At 38.3% G+C, this 13,474-nt stretch overlaps 1 protein-coding gene across 5 annotated transcripts in view; it reads left to right on the top strand.

Annotated features, from left to right (window-relative positions):
* Positions 1–241: 241 nt before the first annotated feature.
* Positions 242–13,474, top strand: part of LOC137405780 (polycystin-1-like protein 3) — a 37,403-nt gene continuing 24,170 nt past the window's right edge. For 3 of the 5 annotated variants that reach the window (XM_068092178.1, XM_068092175.1, XM_068092173.1), the window contains exons 1-3: positions 242–328; positions 7,525–7,637; positions 12,687–12,924. In XM_068092178.1, coding sequence (XP_067948279.1) covers positions 7,607–7,637; positions 12,687–12,924 — 269 coding nt within the window. In that variant the 5' untranslated portion in view covers positions 242–328; positions 7,525–7,606. Of the gene's footprint in view, positions 333–7,524; positions 7,638–12,617; positions 12,925–13,474 lie in introns of those variants that run through there. The other 2 variants (XM_068092174.1, XM_068092176.1) reach the window with 2 other exon arrangements.

The raw sequence follows: 13,474 nt of genomic DNA, 5'->3' as shown, positions 1-13,474 counted from the left end.
ACTCTTAATGTGTTCCTTATTATTCGGAAAAGATAACTCTCAACAGACATGCAGGACTCGGTTTTAGGTGAGTTGTCTTCCTAATTTTTTGCGGAAATGTATTTTTGACCAATTAATACTGTACTCGCTAATTAGTTTTAGTATCTTAACTTCTTTACGTGGCAAGCCAAAGATGTTGGAACAAGATATCGGTAAGGTAGCGTACTCGTAGAAACGCAAACCAACTAGTTCATTACATTTGCCGCATCGTGGAAGTAAGCTCCGTCTAAGAGGATTAAATTGAACATTTGATTGTTTTTACAGCGCTTCTCTAATTTTGCTTACAAATGTAGGTAATAAATTTGGTTTCAGTTTATTGTGTCTAGATTTGGGTAACCTAATATAAAATTATTTGATGCTTGCTTGCCATGGATTTCGCTTTGTTCACACATTTTTTTTTACTGTACCTTGGTTTGTAATTTTGAGAAGAGTTTTTCGTAGTTCATGGTCTGAGTTGTTCTAATTTAGGGTTGTAGTAGCTTTGCTCAGAGTGGCAGTGTTATAAATTGGTTGTAGACGCTAGTACGCTACCTAAGCCTTCGTAAAATATGCAGCTATCAGATTAGAGATGACCCCTCATAGTCCATTATATATTTATATCCCGACTACGCATTAAGTAGTTTTTAAATTACTGATCAAATTGAATTTTGCGTTTTAGCAAAAATGTGATGCTAGCAAATGCACAAATTTGAATAGAGACAAAGCTGCGACGGATACTCGGTGTTGCGAGCTGTAATGTTTTACATTTATGCCAAAAGGCTTGCATTACCCTTAAAACTTTTGTACAAAATAATGGCAAAGAAAAGTCATTGTATGCTGATCTGATACTTGAACTTTGATGCCATAAATACGTCAAGACAAAAATTCACAACTGAATATTGATATAGGCCTACTTGTTGTCAGCTTAATCAGATGATAGAAGCATTCCTCGTTGAAATTAAATGCAAATGTTAGTCAAATGACAAAGTATTTCTAAAGTTAGTCAGGATTCTTTACTTGGAAATAAAAAGTTACCGTGCGTTAGTTGTTATCCGTGTTGCGTCTTACCTGTTTGAGTTATGTAGAATGTGTATGCAGTATAATGAATCAATAAACTGTCTCACAGAAACTGTTCAAGCCTTAACTGAAACAATGGCTGGTCTGTTAACTCCATCTGTCGATAAAAGCTGTCGTTGTACATCTGGAGGAGCTTGGGATTTATGTGAAGCATTCCGAGCAGCTTTGGGCCTTTCTCGTGGAGTTATCGTAGTCGTCTGTTCAATTCTCGAACCTTTTTCAGTTGATTTAGGCGTGGATGAATGAGAGGCCTTGGCTGTTCTGCTCATCATAGTCTCTACCAACTTGTTCACATCAGGTAGTGGTGAATTGTGTATATTTTTGACTGGACACTTTCGATTGGCTAATACGAAGGCAACGCGGGACACTTGATATATGTCGGGTCTAATGTCAGGATTTGCTTGGAGACAATAGCATGCAAGCGCATACAAACCTCGGCTGTAAGGAGAGTTCTCTGGAATGTTTATGTTTCCTGTTTGTATCGCGAGTGTGCTCTCACCAAATGGTAAAGTACGGAAACACAGACGAAAGAGAGTAACTCCTAAGACCCAGATGTCAGCCTTGGTGGTAATGCTTTTCTGACCGTATAAGTTGATCATCTCAGGTGCTCTGTGTGAGAGCGTCGTATGCTTATTAATGTCGTCTTTTATCTCAGTCACACTCCTTTCATCTTGGCCTGGCACATAGAACCGAGCTGTAGCGGAACCGAAGTCGCAGAGCACGAATGTACTGTCATTCTCTGCTAATATGTTCTCCATCTTGAGATCACGATGTATGATGGGCTTAGTAATGATGCAGTAGTTGGCAACCTTGTCCTGCAACGACGACCTAACATTCGCTGAGCTGGACTGTATTTGTGTAACAGTTGTGTGTTCTTTCCCACTAGATTGTACTAGCTTTACTGCGGGTTCACCAACTGTGTATAGTAACAATGCAGAACGGTAGTCCTTGTCTTCCTTGCTTAATTTACTTACTATAGCATATCTCTCCCATTGTTTCTTGAACACCTGAAACGCTTCTTCACGATGTTCATCTAACAACTGTGCATTAGGAAGGTCAAACCTATGAGCCATAGCTTAGTATAAGTCTTTTAGATCTTCTCTGACTAGATTTTTATTTATTTATTTTCATTAGCTTAAATTAGCATCGTACTCGTTTGCATCAGGATGGTGGTAGTATATCCAGTGGGCTATTACCATCCCACTTCTGACACCATGTTGCGTCTTTACCTGTTAGAGTTATGTAGAATGTGTATGCAGTATATGTGTGGCTATGAAAATCGTAATGATAAAACCTGGCCAGGCTAAATCCCTGAATAAATACTCTAATTGTCAAGTTGCCATTTTATCGAGCATGGACCTTTTACGCGTGTGCAAAGCATAGTCTATATTGGCGTCGGTAATAGTTCGGCACAACAATCCGTGATAGAGCTGTATTGAAAATTTGATGAAATTAGTCTTTTAAATGCTGTTACAAACAAATCTAAAAATGCCCTGTGTGAAAAGCTGTTATTGTAATTCTTTTAGAAGATTGTTTGTCTAGACAGCATATGACTAATTCAATGAAATTAATGAATATAACATTCATCACATGCTTACTGGTTCCATTTTGTTTAGGCGGTATGTTTACCTTGCCATATTGCGTTTTCATGAAAAACTCACATTTATGTCAAATCCTATCTCAAAAATTAGAGAGAACCTAGTTGTATCTGAAAAATTACTGTGATGCTGGTACAATGGAGAAGAACCATACTGCAATGCAACTTTATATATTTCCCTTAGTTTCTGAATTGACATTGCAAAAACAATCTTTGTGAAGCATAGTGCTCCATTGCCTGTTGTATACATAGACTACTGAATGCCTTGCTTTGCGCAGGTAATAGGACAATTACCTAATAAATTTAAATACTTTACCTGAAAAGCTAGATCCTTACTAAAATCTTTACTAAAACAGTACAAGCGTTTTGGGCCAGCTTAACAATTGTTACGCATAACAGTCAACAGTGCCAGTTATTAACCTCAAGCAAGCGCTTTAAGCATGAGTATCTTAATCGATGAATGACTATTTGCCCAATAAATTCATTTTATTCCGTGTGGCCAAGTTTGCTGCCTCTAGACCTGAAGGTCCTGAGATCAAATCCAGTGCCATGCAGTTTTTCATTGTTAGATTTTAATTGTTAAAACTGGACACATAGTTTAAGAAAAAGGCAAAAAGACAAACACTGAGATTTATATATATAGATGACAATGCAATCTATCAGTTGTGGTGCGAGTGAGATTTTTAAAAACATTTAGTTGTCAGTATGATAAGTGTGAAAAGAAAGAGGCAATTTCCTTATTCAAACACCTCATTGAAACCATGATAGCATTTATTCTAAAGATAATCTGGATAAGATATCTACTTTACTAAATGCACTCAAGTGTTTTATTTTATATTTCAAGGAGGACAAGATTACGTTTATCAAATTTAGTGTGTCACAGCCATGACAGACTCCGTTTATACAGGATGAGACAGTTCACGACGTAGTATAAGTTATATTAGGGTTGACCGCATTCAATATCAGATATTCGATTGTACAGGCTTACTCTAATTACTTCCTTAGCGTTACCAAACCTGTTACTACGCAATAGATTTTTATTTCAGAAAATTGATACATTCCTTGAGAATAGTTAAACAGTTGTTTAAAATTCTGCAGTCAAACACAGAAGCTCTCAGTTTTTTAACTCAAGTATTGTAAGGACTGAAGAAGGTAGTTAGGATTGCGGAGTGTGTATTGAATTGTTTGCTACAACTCGACCTCCAGGTAGAACTCCTATATCCATTAGCAAATTACTCGTTGGCATTCTAACCAATAAAAATGACAGATTAACTTCAATATTCCACATTCACCAGTTACTAGCAGATGCTGAATCAAACGTAGGCGGTAAAAATAGCATTCACTCTACTTACAATGGACCTTATGATTCTAGGATGAGTATCAGCGTGTCTGGAGCAGACATCTAATGACCTGTTTCGTTAGTATCCACCCAGCATTGTCTAGATTTAATGCAGAGGTGAAGTTTGAACTACGAAAATAAGCCTTCACACTGCAGGGTTAACTCTAGTTGCTGGTCCACAAAGGTTATTAAGTCAATGCTGATGAAGATTAAGCATTATGAAATCTTACCAGAAACAGTTTGAAAGACTGTAAAAGATACAGCGTACTCAATAAAACGCATTTTTGATGCAATATAGTTTTATGTTATTTAGAATATAGAATTAGTGCTTCTGGTGGCATCTTATTTCACCATTAAATAAAAAATCAAGCATTGTGACTGCGCATTATAATTGTGCATCTGTCATTCGTGACAGATGCACAATTATAATGCGCTAAAATATAAGCTTGGGAAAAAATATTTTATTACTAAAATTTAGCCATCTTTTAATTTAATCATATATATTTATACACAATTTTTTGAACACTCTATTGTATGTAATGTAAATGTCTTGAACACAGCACTTTATAATCTATCATGTTTGTTATTAGTATAATTTTCAACACTTTATTTTAAGCAAGACAAAACTAGAATGAATTTAAAAGTGATACTTTAAGTGTTTGTTTTAATGATCTCTTCTGAGAGTGTCCAGGTTCATTTCAAGGTAGTTTTGACAACTTTGTCATTAAAGCTATGTACAGTATGCGCTTATTCTACCTTTGTTTAGGGTAGACATAAAAGTGCCCTCCGTCTGTGAAATCTGCTGAGGTATGTAAAAAGGTTCTTTTTGTGAACAGATTTTAGAATTGCTTAAAAAGTTACTAGCAATTTTTACTGTTTGGAGGAAGATAGCATTCAGTTAAGATTATAAAACACTTGGTGAGGAAGGACTTGAGCCAAAAGAAACATGGTTGTTAGTAGTGTATGAACCATTTGTTGAAATATTGCTGTAATCATAACAGTTGTTGTTGTGAAAGGCAATCTGATTATGAAAGCTAGCTAATCATATAGCTGCGTTGAAATTGGCAGCTGCTGCCGCTGCCTACAATATTGGAGTACGCATACTAACTGCTGTTTGCTTTGCCTTCTGCTCCAATATGGCATATGTACTCTTATTGTTAAATTACCAGGATGGGAGCTATTGTTGTCTACCTTAAAGATGAACTTGTACAAAATTTAATAATTTTATCAGAAATTATCAGTATTTTCCTGTCATTCACGATTTTTTTTAATGTTTGATTGTTGATGTTTGGTTTGAGTGTTTTAACCACTATCAAGTTTTGTCGATTTCAATCATGGAACATCCTGGCAGTCAGATGACCTCATACATCAAAACAATAGAGAATGATAGAAAAAATTGACAAGTGATAGAAAAATACTGATACTTTTTTATAAAATTTACTAAAACTTGGTGTAAGTTTATCTTTAAGTTTGACAGAAACTTGGTGTAAGTTTGACAGGGAACATTCTAGATTCATACTTGAAACTTTTATTACTACTAGATCTATTCCTACACTTTTTGACATTAGCTAACTTTACTGTGTTCTTATATTTTTTTATCCAGTTCATGTTACCTAGCAACTTGTTTAACAAATATGGTCTTGTCACATCTTTTTTAGTTGATATCATAGCTTTTTAAACTTTGAACAACTTTTAAAATCGCATTAAAATGATAGTTTTTGTTCTTTCTCACTTATATCAAGTTGTCATTATTTTGTGCGATCACAACCTTCTTAGAGGACTTTAGCTGGCTTGGGCAGTTTCAATATGCTCAGATTTTAGAGTTGTCAAGTTCACACGCGTGCAATCTTCATTCTTGTCAGTCGGTTGTTAATGCTGTACTGGTTAGTGCCTAAATATATTGTTGTTAGTTGCGTGGAGTTTGCGTGGTTTGGTTTGCTGACAGTTGCATAGAAAATGAAAGGGTTAAGGTCCGGCCACACGTAACGAATTATTCGTTCAATCTGACCGAATCCACGAATTTCACAGAATTCACAGATTTATTCTGCCGAATATCATAGATTCGTCTGAGCTGTGCATGCATACCGAATTCGTTAACGAAACGCTTTTAATTGGCTAACCACTTTTTTTTAGCGAGCACGGTTCTAGTAGCTTTGACAAGTGGTATAGTCCAAGACACGTACGACGACCCACAATAAAAGTGTGACCGCGATATGACTTGATACATACGATGCAACGGCCTATATGCGCTATTGTTGGTTCTCTCTCGTTGGTTCACCATGGCAGGAACTTCTCATCGTGTATCCAAAATTTTCTTTTAGATGTTTTAGAAGCTATGAATTATTTCTTTTTCAATAATAAAATTTCTTTTTATGCAGCTAAAGCTCCGTCGCAAAAACAGTCGCTATCTCTAGCGCATATAGGCAGTTGCATCGTATGTATCAAGTCATATCGCGGTGATACTTTTATTGTGTGTCGTCGTACGTGTCTTGGACTATATCACTTGTCAAAGCTACTAGAATCGTGCTCGCTAAAAAACTTGGTTAGCCAATTAAACGCGTTTCGGTAACGAATTCGGTGTGCATGCACAGCTCAGACGAATCTATGATATTCGGCAGAATAAATCTGTGAATTCTGTGAAATTCGTGGATTCAGTCAGATTGAACGAATAATTCGTTACGTGTGGCCGGACCTTTATGGTAAACTCTTAGTGATTGGCCACGCTGCAAGCCTATTGATTATGAAATGCGTAACAAAACCAACAAACCACTTTTAGTCCTGTCTAAAAAGGCATGCCTGATTATATGTCATTCTTATTCAAGAAAGCTCTCAATAACTCAGCGTGAAATATTGACAGATCATTTTGAAGGTTTGATTCACTGAATAATATCGACTGACATTTTCACAGAGGATTGATGTTCAGCTCACGAGACAGTAAGTGAAGGTCGAAGGTTTATCAGGGTAGGCGTGGAGATGCCATGCCTTATCATGTTACCTAACACGGGGATCGCTGTTTGGAGTGAAAAAAATATATCTGATTATTGTCTTGAGTAGAGCTGACTCCCAGCTTGCTGAGGCATCAAATATCGTGTGAGCGTATCTGTGCTTTAGCCTCTCCTAGTCGACAGAAGGCCTTAATCAGTCTATTTATAGACATGCAAGCTGTTTGATTGATACGCGTTAAATGTATTTCATTGTCTCACCATTGCTTTTCACACCCATGAATGGATGTGTTCAGTCAATATCTACTATTCATTTCTACATAGTATGTCGACACGTTTGTGCAAGCAATTACCGACTTCCCGTAGTTGATTTGTAGTTTTTTCTATCTGTAAGCCAATATTTCTACGTTTGTAAGTCGGGCAACATGATTTTGTCATTTGACACTCATACCCTCCGTTTCTACCGTATCTTTCCACTTCTCTGCACTCGGCATAGATAACTTCTGCGCAAATGCTTATCATTTCTTTGCACAAACTATGTGATATTTTAGAAGCTTCTAAACGGCACCCTGAGAAACTCGCTGTTCCTTTATATACTCACTGATGGCTTAACCCTGACCTTGCGGTGGCGGTATGGATCCTAAGTTAAGAGCTGGCAGCCAAGGTAATAATGCTTTACGTAGTACGAAGCGAAAACTTCACATAAATTTTTTACGTTATTTGGAATTTACGTTATAGTATGTATATGCTAAAGGAGCATCTACTGTACTTTGTATTTTTGTCAGATTATTTGATTCAACATACAGCGTATCAAAATAGGAAGCCAATATTAAAACAGACTAATTTTATATGGCTGTCTAATTGTACCAATTTGGATCAAGAGCATCATCATTGGATGTATATATAACCTAGATCTATATATATATATATATATATATATATATATATATATATATATCTCAAAGTTTATGTATGTGTATGCGTCCGTCGGTATGTCCAGCATATAGCTATTAAATTATTCGAATGAAAAATCAGTATCACAGAAGATTTGATCCTGGAACCTTCTGTTCACCAGGCAAATGCCTTACCAATTTAGTCACGCGAGATTGCTGGATTTATTGGGCGATATATGTCACTATGGGGGTGAAAATATGCTGCAGCTCTCCGTTAGGCGCAACGTCATTCTATGTATTAGTAAGAGCTTACTTTAATTAGCCATTGGCAATGTGATAGGCTAATGGTAGCCTGGGCATGGCTCTCGTGGAGGATTGGGAGAGAGAGCCTGGGACACATAGCAGCACGCGGGGAAGACAACTCTAAAAGTCGACTTCTGCTGTCGCTAATATCACAATCGTTATTTCCAAAGGAGTATCATGTGACGGTCTTTTTTATGATCTGAATTGGCAGCAAACAAACGCTGGTTGGTAAGTATGAAATGTTGGTTGCATAATAAATCAATCACGGGAGTTATATTATTTCATATGTTTAATTAATTAGGTTTTGATTTAATTGTAATCAAAAATTAAATCAATTGAATAAAATATTTTCACAATAACAATACAAACGAATAACAATAGAACAACAAAAATGAATCGCACGCTGCTAGTAAAGAAAAGTTTATCTAGTAAAAAGTAATCTCAGTTTTATTTTACTCGCGAGTATTGTGATTAGGCCTACTCACGACAGTTATTATGAACAACTCGGACCTACCACTGCAAAACGGTGCCATCTGAAAGCAAATACTCTTTCCGAAGCTAGTAGGAAGAACTATAAATTAGTCAAAACCTACGATAATATGTTGTAAAGCTTGAGACTGTTTTGGTCTCAACGTGACTATGCCTAACTTTGATAGATGATTTTTGAATCGCTCCATTTTTTATCAGTAAATGAAATGAAACCGCAAACGTGAAAACGCAAGAGAATAGTAACCTACGATTCTTATCGTTTTGTTATCAAACGGGGTATTGCATAACTACCCAGTCTATCAAAAACATAGGGCCTTTCACTAGATCAAGTCACGTTACCGTGACGATAGGCTTTTAAACGCGCCACATCTAATACATCGTGAGATCGGAATCTATCGACATGCTTTCATTAGTATCAGTCTGAGCGTCATATGTAACATATGTCGCTTGTTTTGCCGAAGTTATCTTACCTTTTTTTCGCTATGTGTCCCAGGCTCTCTCTCCCAATCCCCACGAGAGCCATGCCCAGGCTAGGCTAATGGCAAGTGGCATTGTTTATAAGCTGAGTTTATAAGTGTGGCATTGCTATCACTGTTTATAAGCTGAGTTTTAATACTCGTGCAACGTCGGACAATCCGCTAGTATTAAATAAAAATAAATTTTGTTCAAAAACTTTTTTATTACTCGGGCAACGCCGGGCATTCACCTAGTAGATGTATATACAGTGTAAGTTACTCCAACTTACACACAAGATATTAATAGTTCAAATTAACTTTGCTTTGTTGTCAACTTATGCTATCTTTTTATTTACAAAATTGATGCCTTTCGAGAAACTTCGGATGTCATGTCTTTAAAAATATGTACTCAAATTTCATGTCGGGTATTAAGAGCTGTGTGAGCATATGTGAAGCTGATTACAAGTAGACCGACAGATCTGGTTGAATTAGGAAGGTTTTACTGTGTCCTTTTCACTGTTACCTATTCACTGTAAACTATTGGAAGTATGTCGTACAGTCAGGCATCATATGTTCCTCATATTAGCTCATATTAGATTTTATGTGATCTAAATTACATTTGGTTCTATTGTATTTATACATTACCTATTTGCTATTTGAGGAAAACTCTTTGGGTTTTTGTGTCTAGCTTGAGTCAAATATATAGAACCAGAACAGACAATAGAGCCTTGCTCAGAAATTGTTTTGCATTTCCTGGTCATACGCTAGTCAAAAGTGTGTTAGGTCAAAGTAACAAACAATGTAATCTCTCGTTCTGATAAGGTTTGTTTCGATGATGTCTAATCACCCCCCAGGCTAGTTGCTGAGATACACTTTTGCTAACAGAGTACAGTAACACTGACAGCGAGTACACACAGTGTTTACGTAGAGTGTTGATAAAATAACTCGAGGCTTGGCCAAACTTTCCTCTTTTGGAAGCATACGTTCTATGTGCTCTGGCTTTAGTCTGCCAAAAGTGCCTACCGTAAAACCTCTAATTGAACGCCACCTCTATTTGAACGCCATCTCTATTTGATCGCCACAATTAGAGAAATGTTGAAAAATAGAGTGCCATGGTGTTAAATTAGAGGTTTTATGGTACATAAGGATCACTGTATACTAGACTGTTAGGGAAATAGGATTTCCTTTGTATTTCCTACACGCACATAAGAGAAGGTACACACCACAGAATATCGAAAACTATCTGCCATTGAATGGGGTACGTTATTAGAATTTGTTTAGACCTCTGCCTATCATAAATTTGGAATTATTTGCTATATGCTGCTTTCAGCTATATATGATCGACATGTAATTATTCTATCGAAGATGTGTCAACAACTACTGTTAAACATTTTTAACATATAGCCTACTAATGCATTTTTTCAAAGCAAACATTTGGTTATCGCAACCTAAAATTATTAAAAACAATTTTAAAGAAACATTTTTGGTCATGAGTTTCTGAAGGTAATATGATAACCACACATGGTCTTCTCCATTGTCACCGGACCCTACCCACTTGTTTATCATGTACCCCTGCTAGGACGAAATCTATGATTTCTCCTTAAATAAGGAGTGCCCGATTAGAATTCAAGCTAGAATTTAAATGTCTCGTACCCAATTGCATAGCAAGTTAGCTTTACGTGCCGCAAGTTAGCATAACCTTACGCATAGAAGCTACGCTATGCATGGGGCTACGCTCTCATATGCATAGCCCCATACATATGGGTTATGCATATGAGGGGGCAATGCATAGCCTCTATGCATTGCCCCCTACTCATAGCCCCCACGTGTAGCCCCTACACATAGTCCCTACACATAGCCCCTACACATAGACTCTACTCATAGCCCCTACACATAGTCCCTACTCATAGCCCCTATTAACAGCCCCCCACGCGTAGTCTCCACGTATAGCCCTTACACATAGTCCCCACGCGTAGCCTCTACGGGTAGCCGCCACGCGTAGCCCTTACACATAGCCCCCACGGGTAGTCCCCATGGGTAGCCTCGACGCATAGTCCCAACGGGTAGCCGCCACGCGTAGCCCCTACGGGTCACCCCCACGCATAGCCCCTATACATAGCTCCCACGTGTAGCCCCAACGGGTCACTCCCACGCATAGCCCCTATACGTAGCTTCCATGCGTAGCCCCAATGGGTCGCCCCCACGCATAGCCCCTATACGTAGCTCCCACGCGTAGCCCCTACAGGTCACCCCCACGCATAGCCCCTATACGTAGCTCCCACGCGTAGCCCCTACGGGTTGCCCCCATGCATAGCCCCTATATGTAGCCTGGGCATGGCTCTCGTGGGGATTGGGAGAGAGAGCCTGGGACACATAGCGAAAAAAAGGTAAGATAACTTCTGCAAAACGAGCGACATATGTTACATATGACGCTCAGACTGATACTAATGAAAGCGTGTCGATAGATTCAGATCTATCTCACGATGTACTAGATGTGGCGCGTTTAAAAGCCTATCGTCACGGTAACGTGACTTGATCTAGTGAAAGGCACTATGTTTTTGATAGGCTGGGTAGTTATGTAATGCCCCGTTTGATAACAAAATGATAAGAACCATAGGTTACTATGCTCTTGCGTTTTCACGTAATCTCACGTTTTCACGTAAAACCTAAGCGTTTTCTCTCATAATAACTGTCGCGAGTAATCACAATACTCGCGAGTAAAATAAAACTGAGATTACTTTTTACTAGATAAACTTCTCTTTACTAGCAGCGTGCGATTCATTTTTGTTGTTCTATTGCTATTCGTTTGTATTGTTATTGTGAAAATCTTTTATTCAATAGATTTAATTTTTGATTATAATTAAATCAAAACCTAATTAATTAAACATATGAACTAATATAGCTCCCGTGATTGATTTATTATGCAACCAATATTTTATATTTACCAATCAGCGTTTGTTCAATTCAATTCAGATTAAAAATAATACATAATACTCGCGAAGATCATAAAAAAGACCGTCACATGATACTCCTTCGGAAATAACGATTGTGATATTAGCGACTGCAGAAGTCGACTGTTAGAGTTGTCTTCCCCGCGTGCTGCTATGTGTCCCAGGCTCTCTCTCCCAATCCTCCACGAGAGCCATGCCCAGGCTACCCTATATGCAGCTCCCACGAGTAGCCCCTATGGGTTGTCCCAACCCGTAGGGAATCCAAAAGCAGCCTGGTTTGAGGACAGACTAGTCGAGGGAATAAACTAGGTTTGGAAAAATAGAGTGAGGTGTAAGCTGCAAATTAGCCTATGAAAGCAGGACACTGATTGAGATAGAACTGTCTGTTCACTATATTTATCAGGAGCTGTTGGCCTGCGTACTGGCTGACCCTGTAAATTAGCCTATGCAGCTGGGAATGCGCTATATTGTTCACTCTTTGTGCTGACACTCTGAAACTAAAGTAATACTTGGAAGTATTTGGGAAGTGTATTGACAATTGTGTTTTGACTAGCATCGTCGATGATAAGCACAAACAGCTAGTGTTACGACAAGCTCTAGCGGAGGATGGTTCTTCTTGCAGATGAAATTGGTTACGTCTCGGATGGCTCTGATTCCACTTCGACTTCTAAAGTCAAGGTTAAACGTCCAGGCATGCTGGGTAAGCTCAAGGACCGTATCTTTGGACACAAGAAAAAACGTACAAGAAGTCATGAAACAGCATCACGCAGGGCGGCAGAGGAAGAGGAATCTGCGGACAGCTGTCGGCCTGCTTCAGCCAATGAACTGACAGCTCAAGGAAAGGAGAGACTAGCTGACACGTGAGTAGAGATCCTTCTCTTGATTTGAGATGATTACTGTTTTTAGGTTGTGCCAAGTTGTCCCGCGCTCAATATGTGCATCAAAGGCACACATCATAGCGGGTAGACCGGTTCTGACTGCTCTATATGAGAAAAAAAATTGGTAGATGCCGTGACCCCTTACCTTACAATTGTGTAAACAACCTCTTGCTTTCACCAGTTCTCATCTGTAACTACTATCAACCTTTAGAGTCTAGCTATATATCATTTGCATGAATTGTTTGTCGCTGAGATGACCATAGTCCTATAATCTCTATTGTCAATGTTGGCAAAGGTAGCAATTTAAGGTTGGCCACCCTTCTCGCTACCACTAGTGGCCTTTCATCTTATAGGTCAGGGGGCTATAGGCAACAACTCATTCCCTTAACATTTAATTATGCCCGTGCACCGTAAAACGTGCATCCTCTTGTTTTCCTTAAAACTGGTAAATCACAGACCCAACACACAATTATTTGGTCAAAAATATGATGCCAACTCTCCAGATATCGAGGCAACCCAAACTGATATCGGC

The sequence above is a fragment of the Watersipora subatra genome, chromosome 10 (assembly GCF_963576615.1).
Source record: "Watersipora subatra chromosome 10, tzWatSuba1.1, whole genome shotgun sequence".
Lineage (NCBI taxonomy): Eukaryota > Metazoa > Bryozoa > Gymnolaemata > Cheilostomatida > Watersiporidae > Watersipora > Watersipora subatra.
Note: the sequence above shows the minus strand (reverse complement) of the source record. Positions and strands in the feature narration are given on the sequence as shown.